Source organism: Nelumbo nucifera, chromosome 6, assembly GCF_055504915.1.
Source record: "Nelumbo nucifera cultivar China Antique chromosome 6, China Antique-T2T, whole genome shotgun sequence".
Taxonomy (NCBI): Eukaryota; Viridiplantae; Streptophyta; class Magnoliopsida; order Proteales; family Nelumbonaceae; genus Nelumbo; species Nelumbo nucifera.
The window spans coordinates 63923995-63935407 of NC_142654.1; the positions used below are offsets into that span (position 1 = coordinate 63923995).

General features: G+C 37.1%; 1 protein-coding gene across 3 annotated transcripts; it reads left to right on the plus strand.

The window, feature by feature from the left end:
• Nucleotides 1-7941: 7941 nt before the first annotated feature.
• Nucleotides 7942-10022, plus strand: LOC104587089 (cytokinin riboside 5'-monophosphate phosphoribohydrolase LOG5-like). 3 transcript variants are annotated; one of them, XM_088890116.1, is made up of 7 exons: nt 7942-8069; nt 8182-8494; nt 8596-8693; nt 8784-8814; nt 8910-9209; nt 9310-9453; nt 9657-10022. In XM_088890116.1, exons 1-7 carry the CDS (start codon nt 8014-8016, stop codon nt 9753-9755), a joined length of 1041 nt encoding a protein of 346 aa, XP_088746242.1. In that variant the 5' UTR covers nt 7942-8013; the 3' UTR covers nt 9756-10022. The 3 variants fall into 3 exon arrangements, with proteins under 3 accessions (XP_088746242.1, XP_010242845.1, XP_088746243.1); XM_010244543.3 differs by lacking the exon at nt 7942-8069 and having other exon boundaries at nt 8910-9009; nt 9139-9209; XM_088890117.1 differs by lacking the exon at nt 7942-8069 and having other exon boundaries at nt 8217-8494.
• Nucleotides 10023-11413: the final 1391 nt, after the last annotated feature.

Here is an 11413-nt window from a genome sequence, read left to right on the forward strand (position 1 = left end):
TGTACCATTTTTATGTAAGGCATTTATCTTTTCTTTCATTGCATTTGTCCACTTAGGTATTGAAAGAGCCTCTGCCACATTTTTAGGTATAGGGACACTATCAATGGAAGAGAGAAAAGCACGAAAGGAGGGTGAAGTGTTATCATATGAGACAAAATGGGAGATAGGATGTTTGGTGATACAAGACCAAACTCCCTTCCTTTGTGTAATAGGGATGTCAAGGTCATTGGTAAATGAACAATCAATAACAATAGGATTAGGAATATCAATAGGACTAATAGTACCTAGTTGGATAGGATTTGTCCTAGTGGATATGATGATGTTGGTGGTATAGTTTCAAGTTGCTCCACAACTTTTGAACTCGGTTGGCCCTTGCGATGACGAAGGAAGACATGAAATGGAGGAGGCTCAAGTAGAGGAAGTAGTACTTGGACATATTTCTCCTCCACCCTATTCTCCCCCTGAGGAGAAAGAATCACTCTCAAAGAAAAACACATCCATAAAAACATAATATTTCTTGGAAATAGGGTTAAAATGATAGTAACCCTTTTGTGAAGAAGGGTAACCCAAAAATACACGTGGAATAGCACAAGAATCAAGTTTACCACGGGTAGGAGACAAGTTTTGAATAAAACAACAACCAAACACATGAAGAGGGATATAATAAAAAAGATGAGATTTAGGAAAGAAGAGTTGATGGGGGACCTTGTACCCTAGGAAGCGAGATGGTATGCGGTTGATGAGATAGGTAGCACATAACACAACATCTAACCAAAAACGTTTTGGAATACTTGTATGGATAAGTAGCCCACGAGCCACTTCAAGGAGATGGTGGTTTTTACTTTCTGCAACACCATTTTGTTGAGGAGTTTTGACACAAGAGCTATGGTGGATAGACCCACATGAAGCAAAGAACTCCGTGAAGTCACTATTGAAGTACTCTTTCGCATTGTCAGATTGGAAAATTCGAATCTCCGTTTAAAATTAAGTGAATATCATTCGTTGGAAATCTTTTACAATTTTTGGCACTTTATCTTTGGACCGTATGGGATACACCCATGTATATTTGGAGTACTAATTAATAAGTGTAATGAAGTATTTATAACCAAGCTTAGATGGTAAGGAAATAGGGCCCCAAACATCAGAGTAAACAATTTGGAAAGGGAAATCAGATTTATTATTTCTTGAAGAAAAATGATTTTTACAATGTTTGCTCAACTAACAGGTTTGGCATTTAAATTCAAACACTGACACTGCTTTAAACAATTTGGAAGCAAGACCTTTAGTGACTCAAAAGATAAATGATCCAAACGACTATGCCATAAATAGGCTTGACTCTTACTAGATTGACTCGTAGACTCAATAACTGTAAGACTAGCTTTATTCTCCAACATGTAAAGACCATCTACCATACAACCTTTACCAATCATCTTCCCATAGTCCAAAACCTATAGTGCACAAGAAAAAGGGAGAAAGGTCACTAAACAGTTTAATGAGTTTGTTATGCTTTTGATAGAAAACAAACTTATAAGCAATTGTGGAACATGTAACACATTAGAAAGGGTAAGTCCATAAAGAAGGGATATAGTGCCTTGACCAGCAATGGTGGAAAAAGAACCATTAACTAATCTCACTTTGTTCCAATTAGATAAAAGGTGATAGGATTGAAAATAATTTGACTTATCTGTTATATGATTTGAGGCTCTAGAGTCAAATATCCAAGGGGAATATGATGAATGAAATGACACATAGAAGGCGGTGGCAGAGTTACCATTACCTGAAGTAGATGAAAAGGAAGTCATAGTAGGCGGAGCAGAATCCATTTGACAAATTGCTTTCCCATATAGCTCCAAATGGACATGGAAAGAGTTAGTGATATCTTCTCGGGGATCGATTCTAGGAAGGCTAGTAGTGGTAGATTGGTAAGACTCCTGAGAGGCTAAGTTTTTTACATTGAACCTTTTTTGACCTTGCTATACCAACTTCTTATTCTGATATGATTTCTTACTCAACTCCTAAGCCCACTTTGGCTTCCTATGGAAGTCCCAACATGTATCCTTGGTATGTCTAGCCTTCTGATAATGAGCACACCATAACTTATCCTTATCATCCACATTCTTTTAGAATTCGCCATTCTTAAAAGAATTAATGCCTCCTACACCCACACTCCCTTTTGCCACTAAGGCAATTTTTTCCCTGTCTAAGTTATTCATCACATTCCACTTGCTCTCTTCGGATTGTACTAGGGCATACACTTATTATACTGAAGGAAGATCTTTACCTCATAATATATGAACTCTAAGAGACTCATATACTAGGTTTAGCCGCAAGAGAAAGGCAAAGACCCACTGCTGGGAAACCAGAGGCTTGTACGTCTTAGTATCAACATCACACTTCCAGTATATATTTTGATAGTGGTCTAATTCTTTCCATATCGAGGTTAAATATGAGTAATATGATGAGAGACTCCTTTCCCCCTGCTTAAAGTAGATGAGGCAGCTTGCACTAGTATATTTTGGCATAATGGCGTTACTTTGAATAAGTAGATTTTGCCTGCTCCCAAATCTCAATAGTTGTTTCAGCCCACATAAATGTGGTCCTGATTAGAGGCAACATGAAAAGTAGTAGCCATGGCATCACCATGTTGTTTTTTCTGATCCCACCTATCATGCTCTGCACCTTGAGACATTGATTCTTTGGTTTTACCATTAATATAGCCCATCTTCCCCCCAACAGTTATGTATAATCCCCTTGACCATTCTAGGTAATTGAGACCATCAAACGGTATTACAACCATGGGGAAACTCATATAAAATCCTCTACTCACTCCACCTTGATTGGAAGGCCCACTAGACACACTAGATTCCTCAGATAACATGATATAAGGTCTGATTTGACAGTCCAGTTCAGTGCAATCACAATTCAACTATAGTTCAACTGAGTTCAGTTCATAGTTCATAGTTCAATTCAGTCAAACAACAGATCTTAGGAACACCACACACATATAAGGAGGCAGTTCAGGAACTTGGTAGCCCTTATATATAACCCTTCATCAACTACTTGAGCACACAACCATTATAATTCCCCAAGAGACAATAGCAAACCACTGTCACACAATCACCTGTCATTCAGAGCTACACCACCCAGTTGTTTGGGTACAAGAAACAAGATCGTCCGATCCACAGTTCCAAAAAAAAAACACTAGTTGCAGGTCATCCAGACCTCTAAAACCCACTTACCTGGGTATAATAAGGGATCACACGATCCACAAGATTAAGAAGACTTGCCTTCATAGCATCAGAGTTCCCTTCTTTTAGGGTTTTCTTGGCACACGATCAAGAAAGAAAGGAAGGGAACCTAAAGAAAAACCTTCAGATCAGTTTGATCCACTCCCTAATCAGATTTGATCCACAATAGAGGAGGAACTGAGAGATTGAGGGAGAAGAACCTAAGAAGAATTTTCCACACTGCTTCTAACCCCAAAAACCTGCTTTGATACCATGTTTTCTGGGTTGAACAAATTAGAGAAACAGAAAAGAAAAGGGAGAAGAAAGGAAGAGAAAGAAGAGAATTCTGGGATCCAAAAGTTTAGACTGGTGCTGCCAGCCATTAGTATTTATATTAGGGCATCCCAACTAATAAAAAAAGAAAGTATGATTACAAGAATGCCCTTGTGACACTAAAGAACAGAAAAATAACAAAGAGTTAATTAATTAAAAAAGGAAACTAACTAACTAACAAATTTCAATAATAATGATGATTGTGGTTTCGAGTGCTCATGAAACAAAATTTACTAATGTGGCAATTAAATCAAAAAAGGTTTTACCTAAGTTATTACTTTATTGGCAATTTCTTATGGAAATTTTCTTGTATGGAAAAACTGTGAAAGGCTAGTTAATAATGAAATGAAAAGTACTCTAAAGTCAAAGAGGGCAGACAATCTTGCATATTGACCATAATAAGCAAGATAATTAATTATAGTCATACTCCTCACACTAATACACTCTTGGCGTAAATTCCAATAAAAAAGGCTTTTAATGTTTGATAAGGTAGAGAGAATAGGTGGTCCATCATAAGTTAAATGATTAACGGTATAATATTTTTTTCTTATAATAATTTTTAATTATGGTAATAAATAGTAATTATTCCATGTGAAGCATCACAAAAGTGATTTGACATTTCGACACAAGAATGACTTGGGCATACCACATTTAGGAAATTTAGTTTGATATGGGTGCCTAGATGTGATTTAATTTGACATGGCCACACCACATTTTATTTAGGGTGGGGCTACATGTATATTAGACTTGTTCATGGGCTAGGTAGCTTAATGGGCCAACCCAACCTAGCCCACTATTAGTTAGGCTTGGACATGAATTTAGGTATGTGGTCCTGGGCTTGCCCAAAGCACCAAACCCAACTATTTTTTTTTATTATTTTTTTTTTTCAGACTGAGCCCTGCCCAAGCCCAACCCGATCTGATACTATTTTATATAATAAAAAAATAATATATTTTTCTATGTTCATCTTCTCCTTTCTCAAGCTATTGTGAGATATTTCGGTACTTTTAGGGTTTGAGGTCATTTAATATAAAATAAATCAGTTTTATTGTTGAGTAAAAAAATAATTTTTCTCAATTTCCTAGCCAGGCTTCAAGGTCGGGCCTAGGCTTTGGGCTTTACATGAGGACTAGGCTTGGGTTGAAGACCTAGGCTCAATGGTTGGACTAGGTTCGGGCTTGGCCTTGAATGTGTTTTAATAATATAGAAGTAAAACTTGGCCCATGAACAAGTCTAATGTATACAATTTAAAGGTAAAATATACAAACCTCCCTTTGGCATTCAGAAAAACCTCTCAAGGGTAAAATATACAAAACTTGAGACAATAATGTTTTATTTTTTATTTTTTTTTTCTTGTAATGAATTGAGACAATAATGGAAGAGAGATATATAATTGTTCGGTTATTAAATACTCAGATTACAACTCAAAAGAATCGATTGGATTAATAACTCGATGAACCAAATGATGTGTAGTAGTAGTAGTACAAATTGTTCGCTTATTAAATGGTTATAGGTGGGCCCACAAATTAGTGTTTTTTTGGAAGTGGGGTATCTCTTCTTCTGTAGTTCTGTAGTTTTATTCGAACGGCGTCTCCGCTTGAATTGTTGAAGTTGAACCACCTGAACCGCTGAACGTACGCCCAGCTCTTCGCACTCCGCGGTTGGGCGTTGATTGATTAAAAAACAACAGTAACATTAAATGTACTCTACACCCCCGCCGGCGCACAATAATCATTGCGCCGCTCGGTCTCCGTCTGACCCTCTGTCACTCGCTCCTCCCTTCTCCTTCGTCTTCTCCGCTGCCATCTTCTGTCTTCCGTGGGTAAATGACAAGGTCCATTATAATTACCCTCGGAACTTTCATGTGATAAATAGCCCCTTAACTTTTCACTTTTTAATAAATACTCTCTTTCATTAGAGTTTTATTGCTTAATTATGAAAAAGATTTTTATTCATTTGTTTACAATTTTTAAATATCTAAATTATCTTTTTTCTTTTCTTTTATTTATTTAAATGATTTATGATTTACTTAATTTTTTTAAATATAATATTAAAGTCCTGTCACTTGCTCTAATAGATCATTGTATATTTCTTGTTGGATTCAATATTGAGATTAAATGGTAAGGGATTTTTTCTAATAAATATAAATTTAAGATTTTGTTAAGTTTTTTTTTTTGGCTTATTTGAGAAAGGAGTGGATAATTTTAAATTTTTAATATTTTAAGATGAGGCATGCTAGTGAAACAAAATCAAGATTTAAACAAACTTGAAAATGATTCTTGTTATTTTAGCTAGTTTAGTTTGGAGAAAATGAAGGTATTTTTAGGTCCATTATGGTTTAAGATAAAAGAGCAAGGAAAAGAAAAGAAGTAAAATTCAAGTGGGTATTTTGATAATTTAATGTATTCTGTTATTATAATTGACTTTATAGGGTATTTTTTACAAAGTGAAAGTTCAAAAGGGTTTTTATTGCAAGTAAAAATTCAAGGAGTAATTATCACTAACTCTATACTACAATGGGTCTTTAGTCTTCTTTATAATATCAAAACTGTAGAGGGCCTTCATCCCATCATCTGATGCATAATTGGGCATTTGAGCGTGGTTATTTATCACCTAACTGGAGGAGTAGAACAAGAGGAATTGGAGGTTATTTTGCAGGGATATCTTTTCATTTCTCGAATCACATTGGATCATATCAGCATCTTCCCAGATTCCTTCAATTGGTAAAAGCGATCAATGATCAATTCTCTATGCTTTGGACTTTTCTTAATCTTTTAGTTAAGATTAAAAACTCTCTTTCTTTGTTTAATGATATAAAACACATTGGGTTGCTCAAGTAGCTAAAGATCATCCGAATTAGTCCTTTTCTATTTCAAATTATCCACAATGGCTATCCAGTCTGCAAACTATATAAATATTCAGTTCGCATAATATAAATAGTTTATCTATAAGGCTAATTTGCTGAAACCTTGCCTAAAGTTTTACCATTGGTGAAACCTTTTCGAAAGTTTGATAATTGTAATGAATCACCTCCTCCGAATTTTCTGACATAGTTGTAAGCATACCCGTTTTATTAGAATTTACTAACAAGAGGCATAAAAATGTCCAAAATACTCATACAATTACTATTGAGATTGATTTTTGCAAAAAAAAAAAAAATACAATCCTTATAAGCAATAAAGAAAGAAGGAATTTAAAGATGTAATTTTGCCTTTGAACAATTGATATGAAGGTCAAATTTGAAAAGTAAATTAATTTCAGAAAAAAATCGAAAAGATTTAGATTAGTGATTCATACAAAGAAACAATTTGGAAAGTAAACATTTTTGTCAAAATTATCTCTATAGGTCTTTTAAACATTTTCATTGTCTTTTTTAAAGGATTCTAACTATTTAAGAATTACAACTGTCACAAAATTTAGGAGAGAGAATTAGAATTATGAAACTTGGAAAAAGGTTTAACTTTCAACAACAACTAGAAAATTAATGGGAGCTTTCGGCAATTAACCCCTGTCTATAAAAATTAAAAAAGAAGGCCGCTATTTATTCAATTCACGGGGCAGGGCCTAGGGGGGTTTGTAAAAGACCACCACTACCCATATCGTGTATTTTGGGCAGCATAGATTTTTCCGGGTAATATTTCTTTTAGCAAGGAGGCCAGGGGCAATAAATTACTTGGGAAACGAGCCTATAAGCCCAATCATTTGAATTACTATGTCACGACACGTGTACATAACATGTCCGGAATTGCTGCTTGACGTGGCAGATTAGGCTCAATAAATCGTCACCTCTCACTCTCTCACTCTCTGCGACGGTGACCGATAGACGTCCCCAACCAGGGTTCCACTTCCATATCCTGGGTTGACACAGACGAGGGTGACGACTGGTCAGGCGATCCTTTATGGTGACTCTAGAGTCTGGAGTGAGTCCGGTCTGGTCGGATTTTTCCGAGTTCAAATCAACCCCCACCAGATTGCCCCCCACAACGTCCTACATCACATATCAGAAATTATCATCGGGAGATATTCCCAATACACGTACACGGCAGGAGTGTGCAGTGAGACGTTGTGGGGGGTTGATTTGCTCCCCATTTTTCCATTTGTTTTCATTCGTTAATTGGTTGGATAAATATGATAATATATTCTGCCCAAAATATAAATAAAAGGAAGAAAATAATATAAATGCAATATTATTATTATTATTTTTAGTTTTCCATGGTGGGTATTGACAGTAAGTAAGTGAATTGGTTACTTGTTACTTGTAACAGTAATTTATTTTTGGGTGTGGTTGGAAGCTAGTACCGCTGAATGGCTATTGGGATCGGTAACCCACTAGAACCCCAGTCAGAGAAAAGAGCTGGATAAATTTGTTTATTTGGATTCCAATAGTAAGATACCACAGTATATAACATGATCATTTTGGTTAAATTACTTAAAAAAAGTGCTTTTCAGTATTATGATGAAATTAAGGGAACTCGAGTCGAGTGTGTGTGCCGCAGGCGCCAGGCGGAGGTGGTGGATTGAAACTTGAAAGCCTGAAAAGTAGCAGGATTCAGGAATGCTTTTTTCATTTTAGAATTTCGAATTGCTTATTGGTTACTAATTAATATTTCTCTATCTGCAGAAAGGGGAGTAGGGTACACCTCATTTACGTAGAAGAAGCCCTCTCTCTCTTTCCTTTTTGTCTTCATTCTCCTTCACAACTCTACAATCCCCCCCCCCCCCTCTCTCTCTCTCTATATATTTACATAGTCAGTCACGACGATCCACGAGTTACAGACGGGAGGTTAGAGAGGGAAGGAGTGTCTGTGCGTGAAATGGATGCGGAGGAGAAAGTAGTTAAGTCGAGGTTCAAAAGGGTTTGTGTTTTCTGCGGAAGCAGTACTGGGAAGCGAGACTGCTACCGCGATGCTGCGCTTGAATTAGGACAAGAGCTGGTGAGTGCGGTCACGCTCGATCATTTTGCTCTTCTTTTCTGTTTTCTTTTCTTCATGTTTCTGTTTCTGCGTGCTCTGATCATCCTGTTTTTTCTGTATAGGTCTCCAGAAGGTTAGACCTTGTTTACGGAGGTGGGAGCGTTGGGTTAATGGGGTTGGTTTCTGAAGCTGTCCATCGTGGTGGAAGACACGTTTTAGGGTAATAAAATGTTCTTGACACATCTCTTTTTAATTTTAACAAAAACGATTTTCCCTTTCGATTTTGATCGTGCGTTTCTTCTCTTCACAGGATTATTCCCAAGACTCTGATGCGCAAAGAGGTTAAAAAAATTAATCAATTCTCTCTCTTTCTCTGTCTCAATGATATTATTATTATCTCTTTGAGCAATTACTTTTTTAATTAATCCTTTAATAGATAACTGGAGAAACAGTAGGAGAGGTAAAACCTGTAGCAGACATGCACGAAAGGAAAGCTGAGATGGCGCGCCATTCTGATTGTTTTATTGCTTTACCAGGTACACGTACCTTTCTCTTATTCATCATCCCCATACAACAAATAGTTGGAAGAAAAAGGGGAATCCTCCGTTTTCCTTTGTTATTCAATCAAAATGGAACTCCTCACTCTTCACTCGTCCTGTTTATAGGTGGCTATGGAACCCTCGAGGAGTTATTGGAGGTCATCACCTGGGCTCAGCTTGGTATACATGATAAACCTGTAAGTAATTAACTTACTGAAATCCAATAAAACAAGGAAAGATTACAGGCGGATCAGCGCTTAAATTATTGAAAGCTAACTTGGATTTGTTAATCCGTAGGTGGGTTTACTCAACGTGGACGGGTACTACAACTACCTGCTGACCTTCATCGACAAAGCTGTAGACGATGGCTTTATCATGCCTTCTCAGCGACACATAATCGTCAGTGCTCCAAATGCGAAAGAGCTGGTTCAGAAACTGGAGGTGTGGGTTGTTTTCTTCAGTTGTAGTAGTAATCTCATATCGAAGTGTGGGACTGATTCCAGAGAAGAGAATGAAAATCGAAAGAAAACAAAAGAAAAATGTGAAAATGGAGGATAAAGCTTTAGCATATTCTTTTCTACACAACTCTCGTGTCTTTTGCTTTTGTTTGGTTTTTAATGAATGATATTATTTTGTTTGATTAGGAGTACGTGCCTGTACACGATGAAGTCATCGCTAAAGCGCGATGGGAGGTTGAGCAGGTCGAGTTTAATGCGTCCCTGCAGACTGAAATCGCCCGCTAGTAAAAGCAAAAGCTAGATAAGGAAGATGAAGAAATACACCCTTTTGGGTTTCCTTTGATTTTCTGTTGAAGTCGAATCAGTTTCTGAATTTCTCTATTATCAGAGCTGTTGAGGGAAAATGAAAATGGAGGATGGTTAAAGAGCTCACTGCTTATTTTTTTCAATTTCTTTCTTTTTTCTCTATTATCAGAACAATCATGTAAAGAAAAAAAAAAAGGAACAAACAAATAGCAGAAACAAATAGAGCAGCTTTATTCTCTGCTTCTCTATCATTCCGCTGCGCATGCCTTTGCCTTTGATTTTTGCTGTGAAAAAATTAAAAGAATAAAAGAGATGGAAGATGCTCTCCCTATTCGTTGCTCGTTAGTAGTCATTCCCCCGACTAAATGGTATCTGACCTCCAATTATTTTGTAAATGGTAAGCCGTCTTTTACTCTATTTTAATTTAATGGCGAGACGAGTAATCAATCGTCTTACGGTGGAGGGCGGGGACCTACCCGTCATTGTCTTGTCCTCGTCACTCGCCTCCCATCTTTTTTACGTGTATTTTGATGAAATAAAATCTTCTGATCCATGAAGCATCGCAGAGAGAGAGAGAGAGAGAGAGAGATTTTTAATGGAGCGAGGAGAAAAACTGACCAGCCACGTTTACTCAACGGACCACGAAAGGTCGCTTTTAAGGATGTGACGAGGTGTATTTCCAATTTGCGATTGCCCACTTCAAACTTTGAAGATGTCTCCTGAACCCCTCGCTAACCTATCGGACATAACTGTATATTCATTTTTTTTCTTTTATAATTTTTACTGTTTTTGCTTAATGGGCTAAACAATGGGGCCTTTTCCCAACACTGTGATAGTATATTTATATTTGACCCATCCCACTTCAAATGTAAGAGGGAAGTCGAAAGGTCTAAGAAAGTGGATAGGTTCTAGAATTTGATCACATCTCGTTAGACAAGATTATTTCTTAAGTCTCTGCTACAACCAGCAGAAAACCTTGCCAATTACCAATTGAGCCAAATGGCACTGTTACAAGTGTAGCAACAACTTGAGCACTCGTAGGTATGGATCCAAATGGGCGTGTCCTGTACTCAATCCTCAATCAAGGTACCAAAAAACAATGCAAGCAATAGTTGTTTTTGCCCATAAAAGGAGAAACATTTGCAGTGTGGTAGTGAAATCGGTTATGTTTTTACAGTTGTATAGGTTTTGATGGGTTGGTCCTTGCACTATTGTCACTTGTCACTCTCTCTCTGCAGTCTAGTCTGCACTGAGAGAGCCCAAAATTTAGGGTTGGGGAGGGGTAATCAGTTCTTCAGTCTCTCGTTTGTATGTATGACAGGTATCTTGGGTCTTGGGGAATTGGGCCTTTAATTTTTGTTGGTTGCCGGACCACTAACCTCTTTTCCGGTATTTCGCTTTCCTCAGGACCATCACATTTGCTACATGTAACATCGCAAACACACCAAATACGAACTCTCCCCAGCCATTCGTTTCCTTCTGGTTAGGTTGGCTATTATTGTATTTCTGTACCTGGTAAAATTGTGGTGGGTCCGTCGGCATGTTGGGACAGTGTGTTTCAACTTTTAAGTGTTTTTGTTGTAGTTGTTGTGTAGTGTACGTACCTCGTTTGAACCAACAAAATTCAGTAAAGACAA